Raw genomic sequence first — 15,823 nt, forward strand, 5'->3', positions numbered from 1 at the left:
AGCAATTCATGAACCATACCGTTATTAGAACTTGAAGTAGATATAGATAAGATGTAGCAGAGTAGTTGCATGTCTATGGATACAGGCATTCTATCCGGGCAGAAATTCTATCGGACTGCCAATGAGATCGAGACTGTCCATAAACTTTCTAATTCCAGAATATGTACGACAACATCACGCGCAGCTAATATCGCAGTTAGCAGGTTATGATCCATAGGCTGATGTTAGAGTTTGGTATCTCATCAAAATCACGGCAAAAATATGGAATAACGACTATTGGGATCAAATGTATATTGTATCTATATATCCGTCATCGACAACGAGGCGTATTGTAAAGTATATCAATATGTAGTAAACTGACTTACGGGAGGGAGGTAGAGAAACTAGTGGAACAGCGGATTATTGGCGATGTCGTGACGTTAAAATGAACGGACAAATAAATGAAAATACTCCGATTTGAATTGTTCTGCCGTTCAGTACTAGTCTGTCTTAAATCCTGGACAGTAAAATATATTCTAAATTCCTTACTTCGCAAGATAATCGCTAAATGAATGAATGAATGAATGAATGAATGAATGAATGAATGAATGAATGAATGAATGAAAGAATGAATAAATAAATCGATAGATCGAACGGCTAAAGAATCAACCAACCAACCAACCAATCAATCGATATATCGATCTGCCAATCAATCAATCAATCAATCAATCACTCAATCAATCAGTCCATCCATCCATCAACCAATCAATCAACGAACCAACCAGCCAACCACTTACTCACTCACTCACTCACTCACTCACTCACTCACTCACTCACTCAATCAATCAATCAATCAATCAATCAATCAATCAGTAATCAATCAATCAATCAATCAATCAAACAAACAAACAAACAATCCCTATATTATCCGTTCCCGAATTTGCATTTGCATTCTTTTCATTCGAAAACTCCATTTTGACTTCGATCATAATTTAGCTTGTCTACTAGGTGGATCTGTAACCCCGCTGTACTCATTGAACTACATATATAACGACAAGTATGCAGCTGAGTGATAGATCAACCTAGTAGACATGCTAGTCAAGATAATTTCTTTGCGTGAAATCGAACTACAAAAAGAAAAAGCAGGGCGGGTGAGTTGAAATATGGCGCAGCTCAAACGTTATCACTGTGTAGTTTATTTATGAATTTACTGACATGAATTAGCACACATGAATCATTACTATACCATATAAGGGTGGCTTGGTACTAGAACTAGGGGGGCTAAAAATAGTTGTTTTGTCTTCACTTATACTTGTGGAGTTTGGCCGGCGGCGGGGGGGGGGGGGGTGAGAATTTTGGTTGGGTGTGTGGGGTGTAGTATTTTATGAAATCGATTTAGGGGAGAGTCAAATGTTGCTATGACCAATCTTCTATTATCTATTCTTTGCATTTCTTTTATGATTTTTTGGCACCCCACCACTGCAGTTGTTAGTTGTGATGTGATATGATGTGATGTGATGTGATGTGATGTGATGTGATGTGAGGAGAGGGTTGGATCTTTAACTATTTATATGTAGTATTTCGAAGGAATACACATGTTCTATTTTATGTTAACATTATTTTATTCAGATAAGTTTTCATTTTTGTTGAAAATTTTGGTGATTTACGAGCTTTTCTTCCAATTTTCGACGAAAGTAAATGTTTCAAGAAATTCAAATTGTCGAAAATAAACTCTACTTGCTCATGTGCACTTTTGACTGTTTGACTCTCATTGACATATGCAATAGTTTTAAAAGACAGTATTATCATTTTAGTACAAACAACAAATCAACTCTCTTATCTGGAGGGGTCCAAGTCAATGTATATTCAGACATATAAATATATGAACGACCATACTATAGTTACTGGCCACATTTCACACTTTATACTGTTCAAGAGTAAATGAATACAAAAACAATCTAAATCTTCGGCTAGGCTTGCTTCTCAGGCAAATACTGTTAGATCTTACATTAAAATGGCAAATGAAAATACTTACATAAAATATAAAATTAGCTATTCTAAACCCCCCCCCCCCCGCTTCGCGCTCTCAAAATGTATGCCCCCACCAGAAGTGAACTCAAGAATTGTTATAGCCCTTACTCCCAATGCTAGACGTAGATTTTTCTCTGTGAAAGTAAACAGTGTCCCCCTTCCCCTTCCCATTCTGGAGATGCACAATTGTATTGTACACTACATTAAAATACTACAATGGAACGATTTCTTTACAAATAGATGTGGGCTTTGTAAGCGAGGTCTCATATTAGCTTAGGTTGTAACGTATACCTGGGGAGATACTTTGTCAGCAGGGTTTCCCCTTTAATCTTGGTTTGGAGGAGAAACAACATATCAACATGATCGCTGGGTTGGGTGTGTACACTGTGCAAATATTAAATCAAAACTTATAAACTCACGTAATGCTGAAATATAACTGTACGAAACTGGAACTATGAACCTAAAGATTGAAGTAAAAAACCTCTATAACTTTTTGCTCCTCCCCCGGCTAGAGACGTGACGTCGACTAATTTGGCGGCTTCCACTGTGCATATGTAGACTGTATACTATAGACTCAGAATGGAATAGTGGCTGAATGAATTTTTTGTCCCCATGACAACATTCACCGAGAAATACTATCTTGACCTAATATCTACTTGACCTCGACTTTTGTCAGTCATTATTATAATTCCCTAATCTCAAGTTCACGTATTTTAGTTGTCATTCATATATGTTGAACTTGCAGAAATATTTATATTCCAGAGCGATTCGATCGAGTTATTACTGTTTGTATTTCTCTGTGTGTTGTATTGAATATGTATTAATCCAAGATATTGAAAAACAAGAACTTGACGGAACTTTTTTATATTGTCTTTAATCATGATAGTCAATTGTTAATAGATACCAGAATTGTTGCCTCATGGCTTTGTTCAGAGTCATACGTGTACATACAATTGTCTGATACTCATAATGCCAGTAATACTAGTATATTACACACTTATTTACAGTTAATTTATCTTGTGAAGATTTATTTTAATGCAGTAAAAGTATCAAGGAGTGGAAACTAATGTTAAAAATGTTAATATTTTCATTGGACAGTTTCACAGGTAAGTACTGCAAAAGCGAAATCGAGGTTACCTCGGTAGTTTTTCACGAACGTGTTAGTGCACACTAAACTAACACCCCTGCTAATTATAAGCTTTAAGTCCGTCAATATTGTCACTACTGAGTACTAGTATCTAGAATCAGTTATATAAAAAATAGACAGCACGATTTCAACATTCTCAACTCCCCAATTAGTTCTACATTAATTTTCTATGCCATCTCTTTTACAGAGTATGAAGAAGAATTTCACAATGTTCGCGATTTTACCGTAACATCGTAGCGTAAATTTCCAGAGTTAGGAGTGCTCCACCTCGAAAGAGGTAAACTAAGCGTGGTGTTACAATGCAGTCATGTAGAATGAGTAATGGTAGTCGTCGTGACTAAAATTGAAAACTCAGACCCCTAAGTTTGCGATACATTTACGTGTATAAATCACAAAATTCGCAGAAAATATTAAATCGCGCGTTCTCTATTGCATACAGAAACCATTTACGGGTTAATCAACCCGAGTAAGTTGTGTGGCGAGTAGATATATTGTGGTGAGTTATTCACACTAATTTCTACTTTAAAGCATGGCTTTTAAATCTTTGGGCCCACAATTACATTTGTATTGTCCACCGTGGTATGATTACAACAAGAGGGAGTAGACTTGAATATACGGTGATTGTGCACATTTTGCTAAGACTAAGCCATCGTTATATATATCGTTACATGGTAATATCTAGGCAAATGCGCAGATTAGAATAATGTCGACTGTAGCTTGATTTAATCAATAAATTCGCCTTTCTTAAGAAAAAAAATAGAAGGCTTGGAGGGCTATATTATGCATCGTCCATATTAATGACCAATTTACGTAGCGATGTACCTAATTTTGCATATATTTGTGACGTCATCAAAACAGAAAACACGATCTTCGATCCAATGAATATTGATTTTCACACTTTATACGGGGAACTCTCATGTATAAGTACCTTCCAAATGACGTCATTATGTCGCCTTTTTAGATTCATTGACGTCTGGGTTTCATATTTTCAGGTCAGATCAATTTTCTGACATATCTAATGACGTTTATAGTGCAACCCATCACCCGAAGGCCAACACGATGATTTATATCAATGTCTACGAAGTACGGCGCCCTCAATCTTCCAAAATAATGATATGAAATACACATTCGTACAATATATCTAATATAATATTATTACAGCTTTTGTTGCCGCTATTTTCTGTCTATTGTTAAATTCTTCAGTGTGGTCGTTATTTTCATTAGTTCACCAAATGAAATGATATTACATTGGTATTTTTTTGATGGACAATATTAAAATTCCGACTTTAATTATGTCATTTATTCACGCTATTTCTATCATGAATACGGTGCTGACGTCATACCTCCCGCACGTGTGTTAGCCTGGCGATAGGGCCATGAATAATATAGAACAATAGAGAGAGAGAGAGGGAGTACGTCCGTTCACTTGCATCTTGTGTGTCGTGTGAGTTTGATGTTACCAAACAACGGTGGTGGTGGAAAAGACATCTCAAACATCAGTCCCTACTAATATCATTGTTTTGTTTGCAAATAACCTATATACTGTTTTGCTGGTGGCGGGTACGAGAGAAGAGAAAAAACAAGGCGTTGAAATTTATTCTGGCGTCACTCATCATTTGACGTTTGGGGACATCCATTCACGCGTCACGCAGAAGTCCTGGTATTGATGATCAATTTGCTGTCATATGAACTGGAATGATGCGATCTATGTAAATGGTCTCAGGGAAATGTTACGTGTGACCGATGCTTTTTGCCTGAAGACAAATTCTCGCCAATGACATCACTAACCATGCGAGGAAACGTCGTCTAAATGTACCCTGACATCACACCATCAGAGGAATAGCTTTTTTATTTTCTCATCTGACAACCAGGCGTACAATTGGAGGCTGTGCCTAAAATAGATTATTCAGGAGTTGATGCTAATAGTGACTCTTGCTCACTGAGGAGAAATTACACTTTGATGGAAGTTCTTATCATGAATCGTAATATTCACTTGTACCTTGTCGTGAATTATTCATAGCTTATTTATTGTCCATACATTTTCAAGCGCATTATTGTGTGCGAAATTATCATTCAAATCTAGCGTCGAACGGGGGTGGGTTCGTCGTTAGATACGAGTAGGCTACCCTGGCTTACTTGTGCTAGCACTATATTTGAGCAAGTCATCGAAGGAGAAAAAAATACGGGTACATTTTTTTTATCTTGTCGGTTTCGGAAGAATGCGAATAAGACGTGAAAATTATGGATTGGGTTCTTGTTTCAAGACGTTAAAACCGTCGCGTTATTAATTAAAGACAAACCCAGAACATTTTATTCGGAATTTTTATAATTATTTTCTGTTTTTCGATATTGAGACAGGATATTATCACCGTTTAATTTAGTCGTGGTTCAAAAGGTGAAAGGTCGAAATGTATCAGCAGATAGCTTTATAGGTAATTTACAAAAATAGATATTTAATATGATCCGGTGTGTGTGTTCTTTTGTAACGGTATGTATATTGTGTGACATATCGTTGTAAATGAAACGCAACAACTAGTTTTAATTTTGTCATAAATTTGCTCAACCGTACAAGAAAAATTACAAAATTTTCCGATGTCATCCGATAAACTCCCGAAGATTGCCGCAGATTATCAGATTGTTGTATTGACAAGACATGGTGCGATGCTGCTTCGTTAATGCTAAAGACTGTATTTTACACGGGAGCAACAAACGTTGCGGTTTGTGGTTTGATGAAAGTACAATTGTAACATAGGGACATATGTGAATGAAAACAATACTGCGAATCAGGAATTGTGGGGAAATCTGGTGCTTTGAGTGAGATTTATTTGGTTTTTTCACACACTAGCCGTGTGTCAACTAATTTGATTATTTGATATATAATAAACTCGATTTCACCCTGGCTGCTCTCACAGCATTACTTAGCCCCTCCCTGCAAAACATTGAACAGGCCGCGCTGCCTGAGAACGAGAGAGAGGGTGCTCATCACCACGGAGTCGTCGGCGGCGGCTTCACCAGCGCTCGGGATACTGGAGAGTACGTACACAGTCTCAACGTCGCGGCCATCATGCAGTCAAGTAACCGATGCTCCCGCTCGATGACATCGCTCCCGCCTGATCCGTGTACGATCATGCGGAGCAAAGCCATCAACAAGAGGGTCATAATCAACGTCGGTGGGATTCGCCACGAAGTTATGTGGAAAACGCTCGGCAGACTGCCTCGTTCAAGGCTTGGGAGATTGAAAGAATGTACAACACATGAAATGATCATGGCTATATGCGACGATTACGTTCTTTCGGACAGTGAGTATTTCTTTGACAGGCACCCAGGCTCTTTCACGTCTATTTTAAATTTCTATCGTACAGGAAAACTTCATCTCATAGAGGAAATGTGTCCTGTGTCGTTCAGTGACGAACTTGACTACTGGGGTATTGACGAACTGTATCTAGAAACATGCTGTCAACATAGGTATCACCAAAAGAAAGACCAACTACACGACGAACAACAACGTATACACGACTCCTTACAGGAGAGAGCCGAGGAGAACTTTGGGGCCAACTGTTTTGCTGATAAAAGGAGAAAAATATGGGCTCTCATGGAAAAGCCAAATTCGTCATCAGCAGCTCGGGTAAGTAGTGCTAGTAAATCAAATTGTAAACACTAGTGTGCCATTATGACAGACACAATAGATCGCGATACTATGCAATTATGCAATGCGTTCATTCATTGTATTGTAACGACCCGTGTTGGACCCCATACACACGCGCGTTGAAAAATCCCTGTCAGACGTACCACCACTTGCCCCGAAGGAATTTGTCGTTGTTTTTTAAACCAGCTTGATTCAACTTCACCCCATTAGTCTAACTATTTGATGTATTTAAAGCCGTGAGACTCGGAGAGGCAGTTGTAGTGGGGAGGGGGTCATCAGTAAATGAAATGGTATTTATCTCTCGGCACTCGACATCGCTAGCATTGTTATTAGAACAATAGAAGCCAACTAAACAAACTGAAGACAACAATAGGTCATGAAGACGAGCTAAACAACAGAAATTAGGAAGAGAGAAAAGATGACTGGAATTATAATGTTTCGTGGGGACTTCCTTGTATGTGTTTTTTAGGGACACGTCAATGCTTTAGTACTACTACTAGTAGCTATGCACTTGGAGTCTCCCATCACGTTTTACATACCCACTTCACTACTATGATCATCATAAACCAAAGCGTTGTTAGGACAACAACAAAACTCTTGTTGTGCATGGGCTGGAAGCAGTGGTATGGAATGGCAACTAACGTTTGCATAATTGTAAATCTGTGATTTAAGTGTAGTATAAAAACACTATATACATTTGTACTTGCTGTTGAGTACAATGTATTTGTGTGATAATATTTTTGTGAAAAATCTCATTATGTAACTGTATACAGTTACTTACCTATCAGTTACCTATCAGTGACCATCATCCATTGTCTATCCTGGATACTAACAATAGAGATTCCAAAGCAGTCAGAACTGTTGATGTTCAGATTCTATAATTAGCCATTGTACTATGTACAAAGAAAGCTGGATTCACTTGTAAACAGAATCAAGCAGGTCAGCTAAAAAATGCATAGTTTTCCATATACATCTAATTGTACTGTAAATATGGCAGGATTGAACCCCAATAAAATGACTGGGGAGGGGGAAACTACTAGCAATAATGTAGATTTTAGTGTGTTAGTACTGCCCTTAAAACACAATTGTGAGTAAACCCTGTGAATGGATCGGAATGAGAGAAATCAGATATACTTTGCATATGTACAATGTAACTTTTGTTGTGGAGTGAAACCCCAATACTCATGTAGATTTGACCTTCTAAATACTGTTGTGAACTTGACATCCTGATATCATGGCATAATAGTATGTACAACACACTTATAAATAAATGTTAGCTCACCTTGAATCAGACTAATTAAATCAAAGATTGCAAACCATCTTACCCAAGGTATTACAATGAAAATAATAAACCCTGAAAGAAAACATCACCTGGCTCAACAAAAATCTCATTAATATTTAACATTGCTATATTTTATCGTTTTGGCTATAGACGTAATATCTCTTCAATATTGTAAATCTTCTCGTCTGGCTAAACAAAAATCTGAATAATATTTCCACCTGTTATCATCTGGCGTGACAAGACCTGAATTACAATTGATACATTTTAGTCAATTGATTGTCGAAAAAATATCAAAGAATGTGCCAACCTTAGGTTTACCAGTGACATATAAATTTGGCAATGATCTCCTAAGATAATGGTAGCACACGCAAAGAATGTGTCACAACTTTGGTAAAGATGTCTGTCACGCCAGACGATTGACAAAACACTGTTGGTAAGAATATGATGTGTAGCCAGACGATAAAATGTAGCAATGTTAATGAGATTTTTTTCGAGCAGGCAACATTTTGTTTCAGGGTTTATGATTTTCATTGTAAAGGCAGTTAAAAGTTAGGTATCAAAGTTCCCCAATTGTATTAAATTCCGATATGATGTTCATGGAGGTAGGAAGGATCATGGTATGTTGTTGTTGTTTGTTTGTTTTCAAGTGGGAGTAACGTACCCACCTTCCCTATATGCCCAGTAGATTGAAAAGAAACGACGATGTACATTTTAGAAATAGAGGTAAATTAAAATATACAGCAATAGGGAACTTGCAAACCTGCCATGTTGAATGTTGCATCATGGGAAATGTGATAATAAATACTAATCAATTAGTATTGTAAACAATATTGTTGTGTTGTTTATAACCACGAATGATCAATTCACATTTATCTTGACCAGTATGGGAGGTTTATTTCATCGGTAGCTCCTGATAAGTTGTAACGATAACCACAGATAATCCTATAGTCCTTTTCATCTGAGCATGCTCAGTCTGGATTGCAAGTTCCCTATTAAGTTATTTTCTCAGATCAGAGTTTAATTAGATTTATAGTTCCCCTGCTATATTACACTGGTTCAGCCATACCTCACATTTATGGTATACATGTATGGGAAAGTGCAAATTTTACTTGAACTTGAAGGCAAACAAAGTCATGTATATAATATATATATACCGTAGTTTGACTCCAAGAAGGAATCATGAATTATGTATTTCTTATTCCACGTTCTGCAAGTTGAGTTCAACGTGGGTCATTCCTTAATTTGTAACCATAATATTGCCATGGTAACTTATATTGAATAAACTGTGAATCATTGTGTGGTCATTTTTGACTTGTAAAAATGTACATTATAGTTTTCATATATATACTAATGTAGTCTAGAGATATAACTTGAATATATACTCGCTGAACCAATTTAATGTCTGCAGTATAGTAAATCAGGTGTTTGAATAGTGTTAAATCCTACCAAGATAGGGGGTATGGTGTACCTCACCCTTACTATAGATCAGTGATATTAATGGTCAACCCAATGTCTATGGTTAAGAAAATTAGTATAATATACTAATTTCTTCCCAAATCACACTGATACATATACATGACACCACTCCTCTCCCCTAAAAATGAAAGACAAATAAGTGAAACGGAAGAAAACTAAATGTTAAAATATTAACACGCATAAATTGCAATGATTTTCTACTCGAGATGTAAACATGAAAATAATAAGGCAAATGAAATCTTGTAACAGATGTTACATGTCTTTGCCTGAAGCAACTCTGTAGAAGATCTGAACATGTCAAGCATTCTGAGGGAGGACTGCTCATGAATATTCAACAGTTTCCTCATGAATATGTATTATTATTCATGAATATGTATGTTGTACAGCTTGTCCATGCACTTCATTCAATCTCAGACCACCAAAGTGAGATTCATTTGAATGTCCTATATGCTCAAATGCATTCAGAATTATGATCATTAGTTGCTATTTCATCTAATCTTTTTTTTGCAAATAAGGAAAACTGCTAGCAAATTTTTTTTTTGTTACAAATAATCATGAACCTAACTAGTATAGAATACTAGTTTTGTAAAAAATTGTGCTTGTAAATGTTGGTATAAAAGAAGTGTTATGAACCTTGGTAATACTAAGAACCAGAAAGACATTTTTCAAAATTTTTGTTCGTAATATTGTCAGCTAATTTATGTCATACACGCTCAACATAACTGTAATGATAAATGATCACCAAGTATTCAAAGCCTGACATGACATCAACATCCAATGTGACAACTTGAATTGGCTGTACAGTTTGTACCTGTTTCACATCTGTTTACAAATGGACATCAATCTAGTGTACATACTATAGTATTATTAATGAATAGTAGAGAAGTATTTCAGCATATCAGAATATTTGAACCACTGCGTTTAAAATGTGGTTGTATTTTTTAATTTAGGTGAATATGGGAAAAAAGTACCATAAAGTTAATACACTTGAATGTGTAGTTATAAATTTAAACATGTTGGTATATATATATGAAAACAAGTTGAAACATAAATATCCAAGGTTTTTATCAAAATATCAGAGCTCAAAATTATCAGTTGTCAAGTATACAGACTACCATACAAGTATTTTTGACTACCAGGGTTATAATGTGATAACTACTAACTAGTCTGTTGGTGTTACACCAATGAAATGCCTTGGAAAAATTGTAGCTGACACAGTTCTCTTGGATAAATTTTAGTGCCAAGCCCAAAAGTGAAATTTGAACCCAGTTTATAAAAATAGAAAACTGTAAACACTTTCATATAGTAATATAACTAATATGTGGTATATCCATTTATATTGAGTAATACATAAATTTCCATTTACTGTGCCTGGTTGTTCATCACTACATTTTTCCACATTATTTACAAGGGCAGCTTTTATCAGAAATTACAATATTGATAGAAGTGATCACTTAGTCTACAGTTGTGTAACGTACTGTTACAGTATACTGTCACTGTACTGCCTATTTTTGTCCTTTCAAGTAAAAAACTAATAAAAATACATCATGAAGATGGTCTTCTGAATTTGAATGTTTGCACATGACAGCTGTCAATGTGGTTGCTAATTTAAGGGGTGACAAATTTGAAACAGATAAAAAACCTACAGGTTGTTGACTATAGTAATTGATCATCTCATTTAAATATCATGTTTTGACAGATACATTTAAAATGATGGATAATGTAATGGTGAGATAATACAATCTGTTGAAGGATAACCCTATAATCTATACTGTCAACACTGTCTGATGTGCAGTTATAATTATTCAAACATTTCCCGATCAAATTAATTTCAATTTTTTCTAAATTTTTTGTAAATGTTTGGTTATTTCACTCCCATTTTGGACTAAAAACCCTACAATGGTTATAATTATTTCAACCTACAGTGTTATCACACATGACAACGATGTCTGATGAGCAATCGTAATTATCCAAGAATTTCCCTACCAAAATAGTTTAAATTTTTGTAAATATTTGGTACATTTTAGTTTATTTCGCCTGTATTTGAACTAAAAATTCTGCAATAGTTATAATCTACACTGTTAACACACATGGTTGGAGATGTCTGAAGTACAATCATAATGAACCATATAACCCTCCGTCTATGAATTACCTTGAGAATTTCCCAACCAAAACAATTTCAATTTTTCCAAAAAACATTGTACTTTTTCGGTTATTGCACCCCCATTTTGGACTAAAAACACTGCAGTGTTGTAATTATTTTCAATAACTGTAAACACACATGGCAAATGATGTCTGATATGTAAATACATAGTTGTATTATTACAATTAAGTACTTTTCAACCAAGTAACTTGAAATGTTTTTAAAAAGAATTGTTGTAAATTTTTTGTTTATTTTATCTGTATTTTGGACTAGAAATATTGCAATGTCGGTTATTATTATTTCAATCTACTCTGTCAACACACGACATGGATGTCTAGATATCAAAATACAATACCTTGCAAGCATTCCCCCACTAAAATATTTCCATTTTTCTACAATTTTTGTAAATTTTTGGTTTATTTCACTCATATTTTGGACTAGAGTCCATACAATATAGGTATTCAATTTACACTGTCAACACACATGACAGGGAAGTCTTAAAAGATTAAAACAAATTTGGTATATTTTATCCTCAGTGTATTTAACTGTAAAACCTTGAACTGCAGGTCACTGATTATGAAATTGGATGCAATTTACTACATAAACACACATCTCATGTGTGTGCCATGGTAGAACTAGAAGTGTCGGATATGCAAATATGACCAAGGAAAGTATTTTGCTCTCCAGATTTTCATAGCCCTTGAAAAAGACTGTCTGTGCAAAGTCAAAACATCGAGATTCAAATAAAGCAGAAATTTTAACCTAACTTGGACTTATCCTTTTATTCAAACTCAAAGTATTTTGTCACCAAAATAGTTACATTCAAAAAAAACCTTATATTTCTTGGTTTTAATTTTCACCTTTTTTTTGAATACATAAATTGTACTCTACTTAAAATGGTCATTACTGTGACAGTGAGGAATGGTATCAAATCTTGGATGACACAATATCTCCTAATAAAAAACACACATGGCAGGGATCCCATGTCTGTATGCAAATAACCAGGCACTTTCTCATTAAAATAACTTGATTAAAAAAAATCATTTTGTTTATTTCAATAATATGTTGTTGGACTTCTCAGTATACTTAAAATGATCATAAATTTTGAAATTTCATTATATTGTGGTAAGCACGCAATCGTATTCGGTTTCAATTTGTTCATTGAAAATACTGTAAAAACAGGAGATGTACTATCAAAGTAATTAATCAGTTATCAGTTTTTATTTTCGTTGTCATGTATATCATAAATGAAACTTGTTTGTGACTGCTTTTTGTAAGCATGGTATTTGCATATGAAACTAGGTCAGTAGAGTAACATTGTGACCCATGGTGTGACCTTTGACCTATTTTTGAACCAATAAGAAATGAGTAAAAAGAGGCCAATATGTTAAATAGTCATTTTAGTTTCAGTAATCGAAGATTAAAGGGATGTTTTTAGTCTGCAGTCTGCAAAGTTTGCAATTTTTGTAATGATTATGAGACTAACTTTAACAAATTTTACAAATTTCCAAGAAATAACCCACAAAATATAGCTACTTTGCAAAACATCAACAAAATACAGAATATATGGTAATTTTTACAACTCTTGGCTGAAGCAAAAGTGTTTAAAAATTGAAATTACTAAAAAATTTTTCACAAATCAATTTTGCATACATCTGACAAATGCCCTGCAGCCATGCCTTTATTTTCTGACTACTGATACATCAAGTGATGTATGTCACATCAAAAATCCTACAACATTGTCGGCCATTATTTTCCCTTCTGTCATTATAAGTGATCAGTAAATAGCTATCCTAACACACAAAAAACACCTAGTTGAATGTGTTTGAACAAATAACATAGGATTTATATCCGGGTCAACATTTGTCATAATAATGCATACATCAATTCATTATCATTCTCTGCTGTTGAATATGATTCCAAATGTTCAAAATCTACATTATTTTCCCTGATTTTCATAAATTATTCCTACCCAGGAAGAATGATATTATTTTCCACTCATTTGCTTCATGCAGTCCGAAAAGGTATACATATACATGTACAAGTTTTCCGACTCGTAGTGACAAGGCCCCTTAGGCCACTCATACTTCTTTGGCTGAATGAAGAAAAATACCAGGAAAAAATACATTATGTCTGTATGGGTCAAAGATAACTATAGTGATGAAACTCTTTTGTCAGGAATATTTTCTGGCTGTAAGGAAAGAACCATTCTACTTCATATATGGAGAAAAATTTTGGGAAATACATGTTACATGTAATTTAATTTCGCCTACACATACTTTAACATGTAAAGTAATATATGAAAAAAGTGGGGTGAATTTGACTCTTTTTGCTTGTATTTTGAATTAAAGGTTAAAGGAATGTTTTTAGTCAGCACTCGCACATATTTTTATCTGTGCATGGTGGTATTACAATATCATGGGTAGACAATTTATGCACCTAAAACATTAGGTGCATAAATATTTATCATAAGACTATTATACAATGTACATGTACATAAATTAATATATTTATGATCATTTTGCAAGTGAAGGGTGTCGAATAATCATAAACAACACTCTCTTCAATCATAATCCTGTTGTGTTCAGCTAGCCTCTAAACTAGATAGCACAACAACAATCTCACATGGTCAACCTTGATGAACATTCCCAGTTTAAGCTATAAACACACACTCATGGTTGATGGTCAGAAAATAAAGCTCATGTTTCCTACTGCCCAAATTCTGAGTACTGCGTTTTGAATGACTATTTAGCTCGTATTGCTTCAAGGATCAGAAATTAAAATGCATGACTGTTGTTTTTTTTCAGTTAAACATGCATTGTACAATATATCCTGGCTTTCATCTGCAGTATAATACTGAATGTGAACTTTTCAATCTAGGGTTTACAGACCTCATCAATAAAGATATCACAGTGAAAAATATTGACGCAGTTAATTTGCGATTCCTTAATGATAAGTAATATTGTCTTCTCTGTTTAGCATGCATTGAATTGATAAAGAACAAATTATTTCAAAATCTATCAAGATTGTTGTTGCCTAGTTATTTAATGAACCAATAATAAAATGTTTGTTATGTAGCTTCGGAATGGTTTTCTTTTCTGATAATTTGCAAGCATATTGTCTAGCAATGGACTACTAGTGCATAATCATAACAATCAATTCTGATTTGCTAGCATGTTGTCTAGCAATGGACTAATGCATACTTTGTAACAATCAATTCTAGCACACAACATGATCATGCAATGAAACTGCATCTAACTTGCACATATTTTTATCTGTGGTGGTATTACAATATGGGTAGACATTTATAGTTCTCCAGATTATGCTGACTAATAGCAAATGAAAACATGATATGAGTACAAGAATGAGTATTTATCATGGAGTCTGGCAAAAATTTCAACTCCCAAATTTTTGCTGGTGTCTCACAAGAACAGCCCATTGTACATGTAGTATACCCCTAACGATGCTGCCAAGATGTCAGCAAAAATTTGAGATTTGCTTCCAATAATGTTTTAACTAGATGCGAGTAGAATTTTTTTATTTTGAAAATATGTCGAGTAATTTTAACATGTTACTACATGTCCTGAAATCAGGTATAAATTTAAACTTTATATATTGTATTTACATTATTGTTTTAGTACTCTGTGTAGTATAAAAGAAAAATGAATTTGAAATATGTAGGAAAATTCATCATACAACAATTAAGTTTCTTTTTCATAAATATATATGAATTGGGTTTGAATAATACAAAATACTTATGCAAGTACAAATGTTCATAAAATGTGTTCATTTGTTCCTCTGTAATTTGGAGACTAATTAAAGTAAAATAACTTGACATTTCTCAAATGTACAGCGATACCATGGTTGCACAAAAATTACAACGTATTTGTATATTTAGATTATTATTATATACATAGACCCTCATATTCCCAGGGTGTGACGTCAAAGTATATAGTAATATGGAATCCATACATTTCATATTACTATACTTTGACGTCACACTATAGTAATATGGTCGGAACTACTTTGAATTATTTGTAAACATCATCAACCTGTAGAGTTACGATGTTGTTGTTTGAAAATATAGTTTCCTTCATGGATTGCCGAACATCGACCACC

The 15,823-nt window shown here is 34.5% G+C and overlaps 1 protein-coding gene across 1 annotated transcript in view; it reads left to right on the forward strand.

The window, feature by feature from the left end:
• Positions 1 to 6,221: 6,221 nt before the first annotated feature.
• Positions 6,222 to 15,823, forward strand: part of LOC144445576 (potassium voltage-gated channel subfamily B member 2-like) — a 78,479-nt gene continuing 68,877 nt past the window's right edge. The window contains exon 1 of the mRNA XM_078135184.1: positions 6,222 to 6,782. Coding sequence (XP_077991310.1) covers positions 6,222 to 6,782 — 561 coding nt within the window. The remainder of the gene's footprint in view (positions 6,783 to 15,823) is intronic.

Source organism: Glandiceps talaboti, chromosome 14 (assembly GCF_964340395.1).
Source record: "Glandiceps talaboti chromosome 14, keGlaTala1.1, whole genome shotgun sequence".
NCBI classification, from domain to species: domain Eukaryota; kingdom Metazoa; phylum Hemichordata; class Enteropneusta; family Spengelidae; genus Glandiceps; species Glandiceps talaboti.